The sequence below is a fragment of the Lottia gigantea genome, assembly GCF_000327385.1.
Source record: "Lottia gigantea unplaced genomic scaffold LOTGIsca_26, whole genome shotgun sequence".
In the NCBI taxonomy this organism is placed as follows: Eukaryota; Metazoa; Mollusca; class Gastropoda; family Lottiidae; genus Lottia; species Lottia gigantea.
Window position 1 is genome coordinate 2,531,946 of NW_008708797.1, and position 23,566 is coordinate 2,555,511.

The following is a 23,566-nucleotide window of genomic DNA, read 5'->3' on the forward strand; positions in this document are numbered from 1 at the left end:
ATTATAATTACTTATATGTGTATTATATCTTTTATATATTTTCATTGCATAATGCATACTAATGATAAATTATTCTCACCATATATTTCTCCCAAATCTCGATCTCTATTTAGTTGAGGAAGTCCAAACACATTTGCAAATAAAATTGCGAAAAGTGTCACCTTAACAATCATTCTCACAATGTACGTGTGAATACTGTCAAATAATTCATGAATGAATATGAACTTGATCTTTATCGGAGCTTATTATAAGACAACAATAACACTTTAAATATGGCTATTATAGCACTTACAGCTATTAATCATATATTTGAATATCAAATTAGGGAATTTTCTAATGTCACTGTAGGATATACAACATACTATGAATGATTATAAAAATGGAAATCAAGACACATATTGACTATTTCCTCAAAAATATCGTATAGAATGACTTAATAAAAAAAATCGCCATACTATTTATTGAAGAAGTCGAGATCGCATGGCCCACGATGCTTTGGTCACGGCAGTGGCTATTTACCACTGGCGTGGTAAGCGTGGTAAATAGTCATAAGCTATATACCACGGTGTGGTAACTTGTTAAAAAAGGCCAATGTCACCATGCTAGTCTATTGAGAAAAAACGTGGTATTTAAATTTTACCACGTTTTTTTTTTCATTTAGGGGATTTCATTCAATTTTTTTTTTAATATTTCAAAAAATCACACTTTTGAGGTTTCAAAAATATAAATATTGGGCACATTTCACATTGTTAGCACACTAAAATAAGCATTTTAATATCCGTAGCGAAGGAAAATATCCGCCATATTTAATATCGGTGACTGTGGTTTTGGACGCTAAATTTCACAGTCCAAAACATTTCTACAATCGCTATATGATGTGAACCATAAGGAATGCGTCAGCAATTCGCTTATATATACATTTTAAAGCTATACTTTTGACAGACTTTTATTGAATTTTTAAATTCCAAGCTATAATACTGTATATTCCTGGTTCCCAGCGTGGGTTTCTTTTCATCCCCTGAGGTGTAAGGTGCGACTAACTATTGTAGGAGAAGAATTATAAAGTTTCAGGATTTCTGGTGCCCTTCAACACGACGAACCCAAGCGAACCTCGACACTTTAGTCATCAAAACTAAAGCTCGAAAAAGACTCAATGCGGCGGATGATATGCGTAGGATTTGTCGACACTGTTCCTATATTTGGACAATTGGTGCAAAGCCTAATCCTACTGAGCATCTAATTGCTTATTTGATTAGTATATTATCATATGAGTGATTATTATGAATGAAAAATCATAACATTTGCAATGTTTTGATTGTTTTGAGGCATTGTCTTTCGAAATGCGTTCAGTCTGTAGCTTGTAAATACTCGAGAAGGCACAAATCTTAACGATTTGGACGAAACTTAACAATATAAATTGTTCTTTAGCTAGTAAATGTAAAAGGCACAATTATTGATAAATTTAGATAAATTTACATAAAACTTCATAATAATCTTTTAGAAACCTCATTAAAAGTGTTGAAAACTATGTAATTAGTTATTTCCTTGTCTTTTGAAAAGAGTTATATTTCAAGCTTTAACACACTCTTACAGTTCGTGGCAGATTGGACCGGAATTATTAATTTTCATGCAGTTTAACGTCCTACTTTTCTGTTTCACATAGAGAAGAGCCGTATACAAAACGAAAAAAAGAACGTCTGGAAGAAGTGTTTGGCTAAGGGTTGAGTATAATGAACTGCCAAATGTTTAACATCGCCGAAGGATGAACCCTATTGAAAAAAAAATGGGAAATTTCAAATATGAGGTATTGCTCTCGTTTTTCGAAATTTAATTTAAACAAAGCTGACAAATGTTACATTGCCTGAAAAACTATCTTAGACTCGACTGACCACTCTTTTGAGCTAACTGATTTGTTTGTTTCCAGACGTCAGGAAAGATACAGTTATTGATAGTGTTTGACTACGTAGTACGCAGTCTAGGTCAGTAATAATACATATATTGATAGTGCCTGATTGTAGTATGTAGTCTAGGTCAGTAATAATACATATATTGATAGTGCCTGATTGTAGTATGTAGTCTAGGTCAGTAATAATACATATATTGATAGTGTCTGATTGTAGTATTTTGTAGTCTAGGTCAGTAATAATACATATATTGGTAGTGTCTGATTGTAAAACGTAGTCTAGGTCAGTAATAATACATATATTGATAGTGCCTGATTGTAGTATGTAGTAGAGCTCAGTAATAATACATATATTGATAGTGCCTGATTGTAGTATGTAGTCTAGGTCAGTAATAATACATATATTGATAGTGTCTGATTGTAGTATGTAATCTAGGTTAGTAATGTGACAGATATTTATAGCGTATGACTGTAGTATGTAGTAGAGTTTAGTAATAATACATATTATATTGATAGTGTTTGACTGTAGTATTAGTCTATATCTGTATCATTACTGACCTAGACAACATACTACAGTCAAATACTATCAATATCTGTATTTTTACTGACAAAGTACTAATCAAATCCTATCAATATCTGTATCATTACTGACCTTAACTACATACTACAGTCAGACACTATCAATGTATGTATCTTTACTGACCACTAGTACATACTACAATTAAAAAGTATCAATATCTGTATCATTACTGACCTCTACTACATACAACAGACAAACACTATCAATATCTGTATTTTTACTGATCCCTTCTATATACTAGTTTCAAACACGGATAATTCTGGACACACGTGAGTTTGAAGGCTAAAATTTTGACGGTGAGCTATGAACACTATTACTGATTGGCTTAGCCAAAAAAAAATCCCGTTTCTGATTGGTTAAAAAATTGACGTAACTGTTCGATTAACAAAAAAGATTTGTTCTGGGTGCAATAAAATTGTTTAATGCTGCATGAATCGAATTGAAAAGTGGGCCATGTTTCCACTTTCTTGAGAATTTTAAGGAACTTTAGCGGTTTTTACATTATTTATTTCTTTGTTTCGAAGTTCATGTTAATTAGGGACTCTTCAAAGTCGGCCTTGACATTTATTTGTAAACAAACACGACATTTTTTTTTTCAAAAATAAATGTAAATAGCCACTGCCGTCGGTCACCAGTGTCTGCAAAATCGTAACTTGAAATTATATATCTGGGCTTGGCGGATCCGATTAAAATAATCTTCGGAGGTGTGGAAAATTTCCATTAAAACAGGGCCTAGTTTTACTGATTCTACTTCAGCCGATGATAACACTGTCAAGATGTCTATCAGAGGCTGGAATAGGGGCAGATGTTTCGAATTGGGGTCGTAATGGATAGATACACCAATTAATACAAATTTTTAGCCGAGACAACCACTTTGTCTAAAATTTATAGACCTGACACTATAAAGAAATATATACTCAACCTGGCGCCAAAAACACCTTAAATGCGCGAACAGGAAACTACACATATTACAGCGCATAGGTCTACCACTTTTTTATGGACATCTCTTGGCATCCGGTAAGAGTCAATTGAGGTTGAAATGAACATTTACAAATCAATCTCTAAATTACTAATATACATTTGAAATTTCTCAAATTGACAAATGTATTTTCTACAAATTACAATGCGACAAATGTACTTTAACAAATCGACATATGTATTTTTTTGTCATTTTGCAAGGAAATTAATATTGGCATCGGAACAACTCCATAAGAGTCGTCCTTCCTCTCAAAGCCTTCCATTATACCACTTAAAATTTAACAATCCTAAAGGGTTACATCTAAAAAAAGGACCCAGAAGGAAGGTTTCCTCAATTTTGAAAACAAAAATTTACATCCATAAGTATATTATACATGCATGTAAATATCTTAATATAGTCCACTTATCAAACACATGTTGACTCTTCACCAAGTAGATCTAGCCGAACTCTAAGAGTCACAAGATTAACACTGAGCTACATAGTTTTAAGTCGAAATTAGGTTCCAGAATAGGCCTACATTGACGATTTCAGTTCCCTTTCAAAGTTGCCACCTGTAAAGCCAAAATACTATAGAGGGGGATCGTTGCCAAAAGTATTCACAAAATCAAACTTGAAAACAAGGCCTCGATTTTACAAAGTCATATTTCAACATTACAAAATTACAAAATAAAATCAAAAAGTCACTGTACTAATTACAAAGTAGAGATATTGATAGTTTCCTTTTCAAACTTTATTTCACATCAGACACCATTCACACCATTCAAACCATTGAATAAGAAATGAATTACAAATTTTTCGTTTTTTTGATTTAATTACAACAATTACAATCAATCCAAAAAATTAGTGTATCCATCGGCCACAAAAATTGGCCAGCCACTGAAGTAATGACGAAGTGTCAATTGACCAATGCCGCATTTGAACATCCGGTTTTGAGGCTTATTTAAAGTTAAATCCCTTTGACAAGGAACAATTATTGATTTATATTTCCGTTAGTTTCCGTGAATTTCTGGATTATGTAAATGAAGTAGGTCACGTTACCTTATATAGTAAACGTTCAAGAATGCAGAAGTTGACTTTACAACTCTCAAGAATACAGTGGTCGAACTTACATCTTTCACGAATGCAAAGTCAAGAAGACATAGTTGATATTGTCAATAATGCGAAGTTAAGAATTCATTTTTGTAAAGGAAAGTTTGAATGGTGTCTGATGTGAAATAAAGTTTGAAAAGTAAACTATCAATATCTCTACTTTGTAATTAGTACAGTGACTTTTTGATTTTATTTTGTAATTTTGTAATGTTGAAATATGACTTTGTACAATCGAGGCCTTGTTTTCAAGTTTGACGTTGTAATGTAAAGACTTCTGGCAACGATCCCCCTCCATAAAATACAACAACTCTTTCGGTCCGAATAAATGAAAAAAAGAAAATGAGCATCAAACTTTGCAATAGAAAGAAATATGAAATTACTGTTGTTTAGCTTTTGAGCTCCACTACTACACTGTTTATCTTTGTAATATTATTCATTGCTTGATAAAGACCAGAGAACACTGGTCGAAACATTGCTCAAATAAAGTTAGTAATTGTAATCCATAAGAGGTTTTTCATTACATCCACTACTACACACGAAGTAAACTTAGAATTAACTCTTTAATTCTACTAACACCCAAGATATGAAATCAAGGTTTTAGTTTGAAGTTCAACGTTTTTAACACGACACTGAGTAGCCTAGAATTAAGTCATAAGCAAAGCTTGAAATAAAAGGTTGTCAACTCTGGCGAGGCTTACAAAATGGATTTGTGGGGCTGGGTATATGAGTATAAGGAGTGGGGGCAATTCTCTTTTTTCTGTTCTCATTTTTGTTGGTGAATCGAATTTAACATAATTACTTTAATCTGAATTGGAATATCAGCTTCACTGTAGTGTAGTACTGATACTCTTAAAAAGACTGTGCGTTGATAAAAAATTAAAAAGCTTTTGTAATAATTTAACACTTGATATAAGCACACATTTTCTCGTGAAATATCAACTAAAACTTCACTCTATAATAAATTTCAATAAATTATTCGATCGGCTGCCAGGTGTAGTTTGCCCAAACGTGATTTGCAGAGTACTGGATCATGTAGAGAATGATAGAGCATGTGAAGAACTGCACGTATGACGCCACGAATCCAAACACTCAATGTATTCACCGGAAGTGGGATACCGCAAAACTGAAAGTAAAATATATTGACCAATCAAATTTGTTCCATTTATTATTATCAAGGCGGAAGTTTAAGATGGCTGACTTGTTTGCGTAATAACAAAGTTGATTATAAAAATAAAATGAAAATGATTGTACAGTGTCTTTTACTTTCTACATTTATTATTTTGTGCCATAGTACATTGTGGAACCGAATTGACCAAACTAGATTTGAATATGGTGGATTAAAAAAACTGTCTCTTCACAACATTGAGAGAAATATTGGTCTTGCTCTAAACAAGGCAATCAAAGATGACGATGTAAACAAAAACATCAAAATTTCTTTAAGAAAGATTAGTTCACCATTGTTTCAAAGGACAAAACGATCTGCTGACAATCCAAGTACAAGTGTTTTTTCATTGAAAGGCACAGAACATAATAATGAGGCGTATGTTCATTGGTCTGGAAAGGAAAACAGTCAGGTGAGGAAAAAGAACCATTTTTGACACTCAATCTCATTATCTGTCAGTGCAAATATCTTATTTATTTTATTTATATAATTCCTGTCATTTGCAAGGCTACTTTGTACATTTACATGGGTAACATCCCTCCAAGGACATTTTAATCAAGCATGCATTGGAATCCTAGCTAAAATCATGGGGACAGGTTTGCCATTTTGGGGGGTTGATTTGAATCTTGAATATATGTAAATAGTCTACTAGAAATGTAAAATGTAAAAATTGCTTAATCAGGGGTCGACACTAGAACTTGTCGGGTCTCCCCAGACGAATGGTATTTAGGTCAGGGCTAGCCAGACTGGACTAGTAACTTAATCATTCTACATATCTACAACGTGGTCATCGATTTCCATTTTTGACAATACAATTGAAGATGAAAGATGAAACGAGAAATTTTTGGATATTGTAATTGTAATAGTAATATTTCAGATTGCAGTTAACTTACAGTTGTGTTGTGTTCATTTTATTACACAAATACATTACATTACCGGTATTAATTAAGGCAATTATATTTGTTAGAAAAAGTGTGCTTTTAATGAAAATTGTTTTCTCAAAATTTAATATGAAAGGTCTGGGCAAGTAAAAGTTTGGTCAGGGCTAATAATTTTTCCACCCACTAGTCCGACCGGACAAGTTGGGAAAAAAGTTCAGTGTAGACCCCTGATAATTCTTTCAGAATGATCTCAAACTATTAATTTATTTTCCTATGTCTAAAGACAGATTTGAAGGCTCAAATTTAGACAGTGAGCTGTGAACTCTATTACTGATTGGCTTAGCTATAAAAAAATTCCCATTTCTGAGTCTAAGGTATGATTGGTTTAAAATTGTTACACATTAGGGCTGCAACAATTCACCGTTGAATCGATTCACCGCGATTCGTTCTTTCTTATCGATGCATTGCGGAAGAAAAAAATAATCGCGATACATTAGCCCGATTCTCATAAATATAATTAACTCCCTTTAATGACTAATAGCACGGAATCCTCACGTATTTTAGAAATTGTGTCATGTTCAAATGTTAAAAAATTGCTTTTCACGTATTTATTTGTCTTCAGCGTTTTTAATTTTTGTTATAAACGATGAAATGAGAACATATTAATATGCCAAGTGGAAGATAAACGCGTGGGATCTGATATAAATCGCATCGTTGAACGAGTATCGTTCAGTGTATCGGATCGCCACTTTAGGAATCGTTGCAGCCCTATTACACATTGCTTTTAAGTACTGGTACTATAAGTAATAATCAACATTCATTTTGAATATCGTAACTAATCACAATCAGAAAGAATGGCTCACAGGGATATCTAAAAGAAGTGATCTTTGATGTTTATAAACTTAAGATATGATTGATTATTCTACATGTTGTTTCGAAATATGAGCAGTTTGATTTTCAGCTTACTTGTGATTTTCTGAAATCATATCCCTTGAATGCAAGCTGTAGTACAGTAAAATGGAGGCCACACAAATTATATAATAATTGCAGAGAAACTTGAATAATACTTCTTTTAAATTACTTTTGTTTTTATTCGAATCTACATATCTAATTTAGTTAATGGTGGAGCTCTTATTTCGAAACAACCTGGCATATGAGCTTATTTTTGATAACAAAAATCAGACACTTGTCTTTGTGTCTGTTAATATGTTTATATTAAAAGACAAGCTATGTGAGGTCCAAAATAACCAGATACCATCTAGACCAACAATTACCAGCCAGAAATATTTAGATTTCCATATTAAAAGATAGCTTGCCAGGCAAGGTAACATACGCACACTGGCAGCTGTCAGAAATGATTAAACAGTCTTTAGTGACTACAGGGTTGCACAATATAGCTAATAGAGTGAAACGTCAAGTCAGACACGATATTTCGGTTAAATATTATCCGATCATCGCGAAAATCGATAGGGATCATCTTCATAATGACATTGACATACAAAATAAAAATCAAAAGAATCTGTAAAGAATTGTAGCCTGTAGAGTGAGCACGAGTTACACAATATAGCTAATAGAGTAAACGTCAGGTCAGACACGATATTTCGGTGAAAAATTATCCGATCAACATGAAAATCGATAGATCATCATGAAAATCAATAGGGATCAACTTCATAATGACATAGACATACAAAATAAAAATCAAAAGAATCTGTAAAAAATTGTAGCCTGTAGAGTGAGCACGCGATGCACAATATAGCTAATAGAGTAAAACATCAAGTCAGACACGATATTTCGGTGAAAAATTATCCAATCATCATGAAAATCAATAGGGATCATCTTCATAATGACATTGACACACAAAATAAAAATCAAAAGAATCTGTAACAAATTGTAGCCTGTAGAGTGAGCACGAGTTGCACAATATAGCTAATAGAGAAAAACGTCAAGTCAGACACGATATTTCGGTGAAAAATTATCCGATCATCACGAAAATCAATAGGGATCATCTTCATAATGACATTGACACACAAAATAAAAATCAAAAGAATCTGTAAAAAATTGTAGCCTGTAGAGTGAGCACGAGTTGCACAATATAGCTAATAGAGAAAAACGTCAAGTCAGACACGATATTTCGATGAAAAATTATCCGATCATCACGAAAATCAATAGGGATCATCTTCATAATGACATTGACACACAAAATAAAAATCAAAAGAATCCATAAAAAATTGTAGCCTGTAGGGTGAGCACGATCCAAATGTGAACTGACCGTGTGGGCGTATAAAAATTCAATGAAGTCTGATATTAAAAGACTTTACATGTACCTTGATAAAACATTGCTTGATTTTATAAATAAGCTTATAAAAAGCTTTAGGTTTAGTCATTTAATTTAATGATATGTTGGTTCATGAAGGATATTAAGTATAAGTTAACTCATTTTAAAATCCTCCTAAATCCTTCATGAACAATATTTCTTCATCTGATTTTGTTTGGTAATGCCATGTTTTGTAAGATGATACTTTCCCAATTATTAGATAAGCCTCTAAGAAAAATCAAACAGCTTTTCTTGATTTAGCTCTTAAAAATGATTAAGATGTCACTTTAAATGAACTTATATCTATTCTTGTCTTTTAAAGGCAGCTGTTTTAAAAACCTGACTTTGAGAAAATCCCTATTAAATTTTGGCTATTGTTTCTGATTCGATATTGTGAAAAATATTCATAAGAGTTCACGAGTAGCAGACATGTTTTAATTTTTCATGTATAAAAGCTATTTCATGTTACATACATGGTGTATTGATTTGTCATTTTCACTAACCTAATGTCAAAGTAACCTTAGTAGGTAGTAAAGTAAGGTAGATAGGTCAGAATTTTTACAACATTAACAATTAACTTAAAATACAAGAAATAGACATGTCAATGGATGTTTGAAAAAAACTGTTTATGTGTTTTTTTTTATGCCTGATATTTTAATGCCAGTTTTATAACTAGTCTATATTAAAGTGTTATCAGTAACATGGCAACATGTAAAAAATAATCTTTTATTTTTACAGGTAATCTTTGTATTGACAAGACAAGTAAGTTTAACAACAGGTCAAATTGTTGGCAGTACAGTATGGAGGTGATTGTTTACTTTATTATATAACTACCAGTATTCATAATGTTCTTTTTAATGATATAATGGACAAAAGGATATATATAAAACTCAAGGTGGTATTAGTATTACAAAAAAAGCTCACTGAATAGCCATGTTTGACATAAAAATTATACTTAAATGCATTTCCTTTTAAATAATAACTATAAAAACTAGATAAGATATTTTCAACTAGTTTATAAAAAGATTTGAATATTATGAAATTAAAAATTCATGCGACTAATTAGATATACATTCCATGGCTGTCTGAATTTTTCTAGCCACTCTCTTAACATGGATTTTTATAAGGGATTTCAGAATTCCGCTTCCCAAATATCTTTTTGGTTTATGACATTGTTGCTTTGTTTTCCTATTTACAAATATTTCATCCACCTGGGAGGTTATTTCTTGGAAACGGCAACAGGTACGATAAAACAAATTTCATGAGGATTTCTAACTTGTTGCTAACTATGTGCTGAATGTAAAACAAACTTTATTTTCATATTGCAATATATGCAAAAAATAGATAGATGGCTCGAGATGGCGCTTTTTTGGAGTGATTTTGTAGGTGTTTTCATGTCTGGAATCTCGCAAGAATATCCAATAGATTAGCAGTTAAAAAAATTTCGACTTTTGAAAATTCACAGCATACAATTTTGGGCAAATTTCTATTTTCTGTGCTTTTTGTCTAATTGGTTTGAAATTTCTGGTGCTAAAACAGATCACAACAAAATACATATTGGCACAGTCAAAAATTTAGCATCACTTGCAGTTTTCACAAAATCAACGTGCAAACTTCAGGTTGACCCACATCATGAATGTCACTGAAACTTATACTAATAGGTAGATATTGTGAGGACTAAAACAATATATTTTTTTTAGAATTCAATTCAAGATCCTCCTTTTAACTTTTAAATGTATAAACGATATTGCACCTCACTATTTATCTTCACTATTAGAAATGTATACACCGAGCCGCACTCTCCGCTCATCTTCTGATAACTTTTTACTTGTACATAAATCAGCCAGACTTTTAACTTTCAGTGAGCGCTCTTTTACCGTCCAGGCCCTTAAACTTTGGAATGTTTTACCTTTTAACATTAGATGCTGCACTTCTTTAGTAACTTTTAAGTCTCTTCTCAAAACGTTTTTATTTAAGAAAGCTTTTAATTTATAAATTGCTTTATTCCTTATATTTATACATATTTTTTTACGTTTATTCATTTATATTTTTATACTTAATTGCTAATTTTACCAATACGTTGATATTTTATGAATTGTATTGTACAGCGCATCTGAGCACATATTGTGAAAGATGGCGCTCTATAAGTGTCCTAATAATAATAATAATAATAATATGATGATAATCCGTGACCTTGCCCTTCTTGTAACCCTTTGACCTGACCACACCTTTTGATTTTACAAGATCTAAATATGGTCCATTTTGTAGTTTTGCTATTGCACCTTCATATTATTAATGCGCTTAATAAATAGTTTCATATAATGTCGCATTTGATGATTTCAATGGCATATTGACTACTTTTTTTTTACATGATGTCAATATTTTTTATGTCCGATACGTGGTTCCGGTTTTATGGGTGTCAATAAAAGTTAACTTTGTATCTTTAAAGCATCCTAACCTATTGGAGATATAGCAGTATTTTTTTGGGATTCATAATGCTGAGAGCCAGAGCTGTCCAGGGTTATATAACATGTATGCCTTACATGCTAATTCAAAATCCCATTTACTTAACATGGTGCCATAATTGAAAATATGTAGTTATTGTCTGTTAACTCTAATCAAAATCAAAGTTCCAGATGTTCATTCAAGGATACCCTCCCTTTAATAATTGTGTAGTATGTTGTATGTCCAGTGATGGTAAATAAACAAACTCTAGGATGGATTGAACTGTGTTATACTGTAAGTTGAGCTTCGAAAGCACCAATTCTTTGGTGTCAACTGTAAAAATTGTTTCTATTTCTAGTTCCAAGGATTATGGAAGTACATATCAAAAAGAAACATTCCCAAGTGATGCAGTTATAACATTCTTTTTTGTGTCTCCTGCTAACTATAAAAATGTAAGTTATGATTTATAATAAAATTTATTCTTATTGTTAAGTGGTTAAAACTTGTTTTGAAACCATTTTGAAATTGTGAATTATTTCATCTGACCTTAGGGCATAAAATTAATTGAATTTGAAGTTTCGATTATAACTAAAGATTTATCTATGAGTAATTCAGTACATTAGTTTAATGGATTAGGACATTTGGTAGATTTGTAGTATAGGATATTTAGTAGTTATATAGGTTAGAATAGTTGGTAGTTATATAGATTAGGACATTTAGTATTTGTATAAGGACATTTAGTACCATAATTATATAGATAAGGAAATTTAGTACCATAGTTATATAGATTGGGACATTTAGTATTTGTATAAGGACATTTAGTACCATAATTATATAGATAAGGAAAATTAGTACCATAGTTATATAGATTTGGACATTTAGTAGTTATAATGGGATATCTAGTAGTTATAAGGATTTTTAGTATTTTAGTAGTTGTAAAGATTAGGATATTTAATAGTTGTAAAGATTAGGATATTTATTAGTAAAGATTAGGATATTTAATAGTAAAGATTAGGATATTTGTTAGTAAAGATTAGAATATTTAGTAGTAAAGATTAGGATATTTAGTAGTTGTATAGTTTAGGATTTTTGCCGTCGCCCCAGTCCGTTGTTCTGTTAGTCCGTCAACATTTCTTGTGAACACAATAGAGACTACAGTTTTCAACTGATTTTAATGAAATTTGGTGTGATCATTTATATTGATGAGATCTTGGTCACAACTTCTAATTTGAAGATCTTTAGATGAACGGTTTTTGATTTATTGCCCTTGACTTAGGAAAAACGCATCAAAATTTGTTTGTGAACATTATAGATAGTTTTCAATTGATTTTAAGAAAACATGGTGTGATAATGTATATTGATGCGGTAATTTAATGTATTTGGTTTATTGATATTCATTTTTGTGATACACCCACATGAAATGGGGGGCGTATATTGCCGTCACCCATGTCCGTCCGTTGGTCCTTCCACAATTGCTCGTAAACACTCTACAAGACACAATTCTTGACGGATTTTGACAAAACTTGGTATGAATGTTCGTAATCACCCAAGAATGAACCCTATTGAAAATCAGAAGAATCGAAAAATATTTAGTATAAGTTATTGCCCTTGTTCTTGAAAATGTGTTCAATTTTTAGCTCGTAAACACTCTAAAACGCACAATTCTTGACAAATTTTGACGAAACTTGGTGTGAATGTTCTTTACCACCAAAGAATGAACCATATTAAAAATCAGAAAAATCGAAAAATATTTAGTATGAGTTATTGCCCTTGTTCTTGAAAACGCTTTCAAATTTAGCTCTTAAACACTAAAAGGCATGATTCTTGCTGGATTTTTGACAAAACTTGGTTTTATTATTCAGTCCGACGCTGAAGATTGAATATTTGCCTTCTAGAGTGTTCAAGAGCTAAAAATTGAACACGTTTTGAAGAACAAAGGGAATAATTCATACTCAATATTATTCAGTTTCGCCCCAAAGAGTTCGAAAGAAGTGTATGACTGAAGGTTGAATATTTCATACTGTACTGTACTGCTAAATATTTGTATTCAAAATCAAAGCTACCAGTGGGCGTATATTACCTTGCCTGGCAAATCTTGTGGTATTTCTCAGCATAAAAACTGGCAGTAAATATATATATCATTGAATTCAAACTATTAAAATTTCTTTAATATGAGAAAATTCATACTTTAGTCACTAAAGACTGTTTTATCATTTCTGACAGCTGCCACTGGGCATATGTTACCTTGCCTGACAAGCTATCATTTTCTTTTATTATTAGAAAATATTATTGCAAAAAATTTGCTCTACTGACGAAAATTACATCGCATTTTGCCAAAAATTGTATTACTAACTGCGATGTGATACCGCTTATTTTGTTCCCTGTATTATATCACAACATATTTTTTTTATATAAGCTTACAATGTTTAGTAGTACTTGTCAGAATGTCTCTCAGTTCTTAAAGAAAGCAGTTTTATATATAATCTATGTTTAGATATTTGAAAATACATGTAGTATATTCAGGTGTTGTTTATATTATACTTGTGTTATGGTCAAAGGCTTTATATTTACTGTTATTGCAAAATTTGTGAATGTGTTTAATACGTGAATTTACTTATAGGTTAGGTTACTCATAAAAGAGTTGAAAAAAAGAAAATACACAGGAAAATTTGAATGCTATTTTTATTTTCATACTTAATGCATTCACAAAAAGTTAAGGAGTAATGCATCTGAAAAATGAATAAAATGTCAGTAAGATATGATAAAAAAAACAAATCATAATGACAGACCATTCTGTATTTCGTTATTATAGAATTTCATTCAATTTGTTTATTAAAGTTTTTGGCCCTTATTGATCCAAATAAATTGTTTGATTCATTTTAAAGCTATTTAGTGATATTTTTCAAAAATAATTGTTTTATGGTTGTAAGCAGTGATTTTTACCTTGTAAATTTGTTTCTATATTTTTAGGCTATATTTGTTGATTACCACAATAAAACATTGCATATCACAACTGATGAATTAAAAACAACAAATAAAGTGGTAGTTGATTTTGAAATAGATAAACTTGTTCTACATCCTACTATAGCTGATTGGGTTTTAGCTTATAGTTTTTTATCTAGAGAGGTAAGGTTATATATATCTTACTATTTGCTGAAGAAACCCAGTTTGAGATGAGAATTATTTGGCGTTTGATTCAATTCAACAAAGAGATATAGACACAACGTCATAGTCTGTATGATATATATATATATATATATTTCACATTTTGTCTTTTACAGTTAAGATATTCTAAAGACTTTGGCAAGACATGGAATCTTCTACATACAGGAGTGTCTCCAAAATTTTATTGGTAAGTCTGTCTTTGCATTCCAATTACACCCTAAAATAGCATAGAATTGGTATCATGATTTTTAATGTTGCAAAATCACTTTTACATCAGAATGACAGATGGTATCAAGCCTGTTCCAATTCTGTACTAGAATATCTGATCAAACTTTTTCTACCTAAGTAATGTACATTAAATTTTTAAATTGCTATACTGAGTGCTTATTGTAAAACTAACATAACATTAATATTTTTATTTGAAGGTATATCCCTGGTGTAGACACTGATAATTCAACAGTTCATTTAGAAATCTTAAGTTCCAGTGGAGGTATGTATGTCTAGTTACCTCACAGAATCACTTTTGGTTACATTTCATATTAACAAATTGTTCTGATCATGACTGTGTCTGTGTTACATCACATAATGACTTTGTGTTACATCTCAGAATGACTCTGATATATTTCAGAATGACTTTGTGTTACATCACAGAACTAATCTGATACATATCAGAATGACTTTGTGTTACATCACAGAACTAATCTGATACATATCAGAATGACTTTTGTCACATTACAGAATGAATTTGTGTTACATCACAGAATGACTTTGTGTTACATCAAAGAATGACTCTGATACAGAATGAGTTAGATCCCAGAATGACTTAGTGTCACATCACAGAATTACTCTAATTATACATCACAGAATGACTTGGTATTACATCACAGAATTACTCTAATCCTACATCACAGAATTACTTTAATCATACATCACAGAATTACTCTAATCATACATGACAGAATGACTTTGTATTACATCACAGAATTACTCTAATCATACATCACAGAATGACTTTGTATTACATCACAGAATGACTGTGATACATCTCAGACTGACTAACTCAAAATGACTCATTGTTATGTATCTGATTTATCACAAAAATTAGTGTTACTTCTCAGACAACATCATTGTTACTTCTCAGACAACATCAATTTTACTTAGAATGTTATTATTTTTATTAAAGATCTTGATTATATAATGTTATTTCAGATAGTGCCCACTATAAGAAATGTGCACTGGAGAAATGTAGTGCTACAGATACCACTGATAGAAAATTGGGAAGTTTTCAACCAATAAGCTTACTCATTATCAATCAATATGTATTTGTAGAGGTAATACAAATTAATTGATAATATTCAAGGGAATTAAAAAAGAAGAAATGAACCCAAATAATGAAGAATATTGTTAAAGACTAAAATATGCAAGGTCAAACTGTATTGCATGAAAAATCTTTTTTTTATATTGGTATGTGTGAAATAATACATATTAATACATATTATATCTTACTTTAGAAACTGAAAAAAGAGAAGAGTGAAATGTATGTATCATATAAAAGAAATGATTTTAAAAAGGCTTATTTTCCACCAAATACATTGCCTAAGGTAATTTATTAGTTTACATGATTTTAGTCATGTACTTCATCTTGTTTTGTCTGACACAAATTGATAAGTTTGATTCAATAGGATTATACTTATTAATAGACATTGTGCTATGAAATGCACATTATAATCTTTTTCTATATTGTCGTCTGCCCCTGTCCGGCAGTCGGTCCATCCGCCCACAATTGCTTGTGAAGGCAATAGAGACAATCGTTTCATCTGATTTTGATTAAATTTTGTGTGATCATTTATATTTATGAGATCTTGGACAAATTCGAAGTTGACGATCTTTGATGAACGGTTTATTGCCCTTGACTTATGAATAATGTGTCAAAATTTGTTTGTGAACTCATTAGAGACTACAGTTTTCATCCGATAAAAATGAAAGTTGGTGTTAGGGTGTAGTTGGTGTGATCATTTACAATGATGAGATCTTAGTCAAGATTGAATTTGACAATTTTTTGATCAACAGAATTTGAGTTACTGTCCTTCACTTAGTAAAAACACATAAAAATTTGTTGGCTTTATGTCAGAATTTTATCAAATTTTGTGTGTTTGATTAAATCAACAATATCTTGCACAAATTAGATTTTTGGTATGATTTGACACAGATTGGTAACCGCCATTGATATTCTGAAAATGTATCAGGAAAGTGGGCGTATCTTGCTAGGCAACCACTTGTTAAATTTTATGGTTACTATGTTATATAAATTTATATTTGGAATTATAATTCCTTCATTGTATTTGTAGCATTTTTTGATAATGAATGCTGATGAAGATCAGGTATTTGTTGGTGTAACTAATACTGATGGTGTAACATTGTATTTGTCTGATACAACAGGACAATACTATGTACCTACTTTAACAGACTTACTTTATGTGGTACGAGGAATTCCTTGGATTGATTTCCATGAGGTGGGCTCACTATGATATTTATCTTAGGTTTCTTAACTTCATCCCAAGACTGAGGTTTGAGGCTCTCAATGATTGTTTACAATGATCAATACAAAATACATTAAATTACATTAGTTTTATATTGCAGTCAAACTTGGTTTAGCTAATAATGATATGAATTGTGGTCGCATTATCTGGACCTTTTTTTTTAGTCATGTGCACAAACAAGGAATATTTTTTTAGTTCTTTCAATTCAAATTTGTCCAATGGATTTCCCTAACTTTTCTACATCCACACACTATCTGTAAACTATTTGCTTCAGAACTATGGAGTAAGTTCTTTGTAATTTGTAACATATTGATATCATTTTAGGTAAAATCATTGAAAGGAATCTATCTAGCCAATCAAAGATCAATAACAGAAAATAGTCGAGTTAGAATAGAAGTAAAAACATTGATATCGTTTGATAAAGGTGGTATGTGGTCTGTTATACCTGTACCTGTAGGGGAAACTTCTAAATGTAAACAAGTAAGTACTATTATCTGAATATGTTCTTATTGTTATTTTATATACCAAAGTCTGAAATTGCAGCTTAAAAGAATATAAGGATAATAATCAAAAACTAGTAATAAAGTAGTAATCGTAAGGAAATGGTAATGCACCACTACCAACTTTTCTCATGCGGGAACTCAGTTTAAAAAATCCATGCCAATTCGGCCCTTGTAAGGACTTTTTCTCTCTTGCCCTTCATACAGTTTGGTTTTTGGCCTAAGTATCATTTTATGTTAATCTTTATCTATCTTTTAAATATTTATTATCCACTATTTACTATAGGATTCTATTGATATTCTACAGGCTACAGATTGTTCCCTACATCTTCATCTAGATTTAGGTAGTTTAGCAGCACCAGGTATACTATCAGAATCGAAAGCTCCTGGATTAGTATTAGCTCATGGTAATGTTGGTGATAAGTTAGATCCAAACAATACCTATGTCTATGTTAGTCGAAATGGTGGTGTTACTTGGAAAAATGTAAGTAGGACTGTCGATTAATGTCCATGTGCGTGGACTGAGTGTATGATTATTTAAGACAGCATTAGTAAATGGCATTAGTATTGTCAACATGAATGTAAAAGTCTGGTATGATATAAGGCATTTTTCCTCATTATTCAAATCGGCACAGCTGAAAAGGGATACTTGTGTTATGTGATAGACCATGAAGTATGACTAACAGAACCTCAAGTTTTTGTGAAATATGGATGCTTCTATCTTCTTTGCAGAAATATTGAAATTTGTTTGTTTTAGGCTGGGTTACCAAGTGGAATGTATAGATTTAATATTTTAGATCAGGGTAGTATATTGACAGCTGTTAAAGAAGCTACATATGGTGTCACCAATATTATCTAGTAAGTTTTTAAAAAAATGTTCTTTATATAAAAGACTAAAGTAAAGGTATCTCAACAAATGTCTCTTCATAGTTAACATACATTCTCGAAAATATGGCTCATAAGTTGATTGGCTGTTCTTTTATTTTGATTTTGTTGTAGTCTTTCACCTGTATAACATGTGGTGGTCCTAATGACTAGATTTTTTTCTAAGTCAGCCTCTTGAACATGCATGAATGAGAATGGAAATATAGAATTGGAAAGTGTAATCTAGATGTTAAAATAAACATCATTGCATTTAACATTTTAATCCAAATTAACATGGCTAATCTCTTTTCTTTCTAGTTACTCATATGATCAAGGAAATAATTGGCAAAATTTTAAGTTTTCGGACAAAGTGCTACAAGTAGATGGTGCATTGAATGAACCAGAGATCAACTCCTTATCTTTAAGGTATAGACTCATTTGATTACATTATTCTCTCAGGAGAAGAAAATTTTTAGTTAAGATTCGTCAACCAATCATCTTTCAAAAGTCTGAATTTTTTAGTGGTTAAGTTCTAGTGCAATATGGTATAAGTGTATTCATATATATATAGTATAAGTGTATTCATATATATATAGTATAAGTATTTTCATATATATATAGTATTAGTATATTCATATATATATAGTATAAGTATATTCATATAAACTTGTGTCCAAAAGAAACGATACCACCTGTTTGCAACGACATAAAAGAAAAACTAAACAATGCAGAAGTTTAGGATTGGTGTTATGCTTTTGAGAAATCCTTTCACAACATCTGTACAAAAATTTCATCACCACATATGCCACCCCAAACCATTAACCCTCCACCTCCAAACAGCCAGACCTGTTGGATACAGTTAGGCGCCAAACTTTCACCAAATCGTCGGTATACATGCTGCCGTCCATCGTTTTTGAAGATGAGGAATCTGCTCTCATCAGAGAACATAACACGTGCCCAGTCCCGCCGTTGCCAACGTCGAACTCGCCTAGCCCAGATCAGTCTGTTGTTGCGGTGTCGAGGCGTCAGGAGCGGTCTGCGGTAGGGATGACTGCGGCCGGGATACCATACTGCCGTAGTCTCCTGTAGACGGTCTGTCGACTGATCCTATGTCCCAGTGCTGTAGCCGCCGTGGACGTCGCTGTTTCGGTGCGTTTCCTCAGGTGTAATACCCGAATGTAACGATCTTCATGGGGCGTGGTTACTCGTGGTCTTCCACTCCTGGGCCTGTCTGACGTATGACCTGTCTGACGTAACCGCTGCATCAACCTGGTGATAGTGATGCGTGCGCAGCCCAACCTTCTGGCGACGTCGACGTGTGTCGCTCCTTGTTGGACCATTCCAACGGCTCTCTCTCTCTCGATGGCTGTCAAACGTGGCATATCTTGTGTTCTTTTTGTTGCTGTGATATCAACGTGTCTGATCAGCCGTTTTATACAATTTTTATGCACGTGCAGAACATGCTAGAGAGGGAAATGTCACTTTCATGAAATTTACGTTTTTTCCCGGAAGTAATCACGTGTTCCCGGTATTTTTATCGACTATGCTGTGTTTGGGATGTGCAATACGAATTGGCATGTTTTCATATTAGACAATTCACTTAGTAAAAAACAATTTTGAAAATAAGTCGGTATCGTTTCTTTTGGACACTAGTTTATATATGGTATAAGTGTATTCATATATATATAGTATAAGTATTTTCATATATATATAGTATTAGTATATTCATATATATATAGTATTAGTATATTCATATATATATAGTATAAGTATATTCATATATATATAGTATAAGTGTATTCATATATATATAGTATAAGTATTTTCATATATATATAGTATTAGTATATTCATATATATATAGTATAAGTATATTCATATATATATAGTTTAAGTATATTCATATATATATAGTATAAGTATATTCATATATATATAGTATAAGTGTGATGTAGACTATTTATTATGGAGCACTTTATAATGTCTGTAAGGCCAGTTTAATTGTATATTATGAAGCACTTAATAATGTGTCAGTTAGGCCAGTTTCATTGTATATTATGGAGCACTTGATTTGTCTATAAATTTGCATCCCATTGGGGCAGACAAACCTGCTTTTTGATAAGAAAGATTGTTTCTATGTAAGTTCATTTATTTGATTACATTCTGACTTCAGTATTTATGGTCATACATCAGGAACCACAGCATGGACTTTAGCAACTATTAAGTTTGAGCAAGTACTACCTAGTAAATGTAAAAAAGAAGACTATGAAATTTGGATGCCAGGTGATCATACGCAGGTAAGTTCAGATTTTGATAAGTCTCAGTGATAATGTTTCTTCATCATTTACACATCTAAAGCATCAATTTTTATACGCCTACATGAAATGGGGGGCGTATATTGTCGTCACCCATGTCCGTCGGTCCGTCTGTCCGTCCACAATTGCTCGTAAACACTCTACAGGGCACAATTCTTGACGGATTTTAACGAAACTTAATATGTGTGTTCGTAATCACCCAAGGATAAACCCTATTGAAAATCAGCGAAATCGAAAAATATTTAGCATGAATTATTGCCCTTGTTAATTTTTAGCTCGTAAACACTCTAGAAGGCACAATTCTTGACAGATTTTGACGAAACTTGGTATGAGTGTTTGTAATCACCCAAGGATAAACCCTATTGAAAATCAGCGAAATCGAAAAATATTTAGTATGAATTATTGCCCTTGTTCTTGCAAACCGTTCAATTTTTAGCTCGTAAACACTCTAGAAGGCACAATTCTTGACAGATTTTGACGAAACATGGTATGAGTGTTCGTATTCACCCAAGGATAAACCCTATAGAAAAATCAGGGAAATCGAAAAATATGTAGTATGAATTATTGCCCTTGTTCTTGAAAACGCGTTCAATTTTTAGCTCGTAATCACTCAAGGAGGCACAATTCTTGACAGACTCTAGAAGTCACAATTTTTTTGTTCATAATCACAATTTACAATAGATGTCAATATTTTCCTGAGAAACTATTTTGGTTAACAAATAAGAAAATTTAATTTAATCATTTAACATGTCCCTAGCCAGCCACCATACATGTACAGCATCATAAGATACTATAAATAGACCAAGTGGAAAATCCAAGACAGATATCCAATCATAGCTAGTCATGTGACATCCCAAGATGCAGCAGTTAATCTGATTTCATTTTATAAATGTCATTCAAGAGAAAAGGTTTGCTTAATCATTTCATTTTCACCAATTGTGCTGATACAAAAATGAAATTAAACATGGGTCATAGGGGAAAGGTTTTGTTTCTTGGAAGATTAAATTGAGTTGCTGGATAAGTAGGCTACTATAGGAAAAATATTTAGTATGAATTATTGCCCTTGTTCTTGCAAACCGTTCAATTTTTAGCTCGTAAACACTCTAGAAGGCACAATTCTTGACAGATTTTGACGAAACTTGGTATGAGTGTCCGTATTCACCCAAGGATAAACCCTATAGAAAAATCAGGGAAATCGAAAAATATGTAGTATGAATTATACCAAGTTAATTATTTTGAAATCGATTATTGAAAACAGGCTACTGATCAAAAATTTTAATGAAGAAATCTTCTGATTTCCGTCTATTGATGTATATGGTTGTATAAATTTGTCATTTATTGATATCTGGTTCATTGAATTTCTAAAATATATAATCATCACATATAATCTGATGTGACTTGTCCAATTACCATGTAGCAGATCATGTTGAAAAAAACAAATTTAACTGACTTTTAATCATTTACAAAATTCGATAATCAAAATTATATATTGATTATTTGTGCCCAGTCCTAAGTAGTCGCATGATCATAAGTATATTTCATAGATTTGTGTTAGTGTACATATTATTATTTTTATAACTGTTGTTTTTACACAGTGCTTTGTATTTATTTTAGTTTATTTTATTATTTGAATTAAAACTTTGTTAATTTATCACATTTTTTCTTATTCCTGTGGCACATTGAGCAGTAATTACTTATAGAATTATTGCTAATGGATAAACTGTCATAATAGTAAAATTCAATTCTTTTCTTGTCCTTATTAGCCAAGACAGCTGCAATCAAGTATACTTACAAATCCATTGCATTTCATGCAAACTAATCAAATCTTCGAGAAAAAAAATGTAAGGATGTAAAAAGAATCAATTCAACAGGAGAAAAAAGGTGGTAAATATTAGCAACTCCCACCTGTCATAAACTCGATACATAAAACTTTTAAAAAAATATTTCAACCTAATTTGCTTGAATATAATCTGCAAATACACAATTCATGACAGACTTATTGAAATCACCCAAGGATAAATCTGATCAAAAATCTTGTAAAACACGTAATTTTTATTCTACAAAGCAGAAGTCTATAACAAATTTGACAACTTGATGAAATTGATCACAATCAAAACTAAACCTTTTGAAATATAAAATACAAGTTATTGCCGTTATTCTTACAAATGTGTTTGATTTTTAACTTGTGATGGCACAGTTTGTGATGGATTTGGGTATAAGTTGAATATTTCCTGGTGTCTATGTTTGCTATTTTCTAACAAATATTCAATTTCAAACAAAGCTATCAGTGGGCGTATATTACCTTGCCTGGCAAGCTATCTTATAACATGACAAAGTCCTGAACTAAGGTTATGAAAGGTTCCAAGCCACTGTTCTTAAACCAAAACAGTAACAGTAGGAAAATAGTCTGCATAGCCAAAAACAGTAATATATAGAAACTTAATCCAGATAAATCTGTTGTTTTTACAGAAGAATTGTACGTTAGGTCAGACATTGCGGTTTGAAAGACGTAAACAGTCAAGCAAGTGTCACATTGGGGTTGATTATAAACCACTCTTAAATCATACTGTCTGCCCCTGTCAAATAGAAGATTATGAATGGTAAGTATTCATACTGTCTGCCCCTGTCAAATACAAGATTATAAATAGTAAGTATTCATACTGTTTGACCCTGTCAAATAGAAGAGTATGAATGGTAAGTATTCATACTGTCTGCCCCTGTCAAAAACAAGATTATAAATAGTAAGTATTCATACTGTTTGACCCTGTCAAATAGAAGAGTATGAATGATAAGTATTCATACTGTCTGACCCTGTCAAATAGAAGATTA

At 31.7% G+C, this 23,566-nt stretch overlaps 1 protein-coding gene across 1 annotated transcript; it reads left to right on the forward strand.

The window, feature by feature from the left end:
* Positions 1-490: 490 nt before the first annotated feature.
* LOTGIDRAFT_160891 (hypothetical protein) lies at positions 491-22,384 on the forward strand (the record flags this gene model as incomplete). Its single annotated transcript, XM_009056068.1, has 17 exons — positions 491-529; positions 1,925-1,979; positions 9,647-9,670; positions 10,045-10,150; positions 11,712-11,805; positions 14,324-14,479; positions 14,635-14,705; positions 14,944-15,008; positions 15,728-15,849; positions 16,030-16,119; positions 16,867-17,031; positions 17,383-17,538; positions 17,866-18,042; positions 18,316-18,416; positions 18,741-18,848; positions 20,596-20,719; positions 22,352-22,384. The coding sequence occupies 17 exons, from the start codon at positions 491-493 to the stop codon at positions 22,382-22,384; spliced, it is 1,686 nt and encodes a 561-aa protein (XP_009054316.1).
* Positions 22,385-23,566: the final 1,182 nt, after the last annotated feature.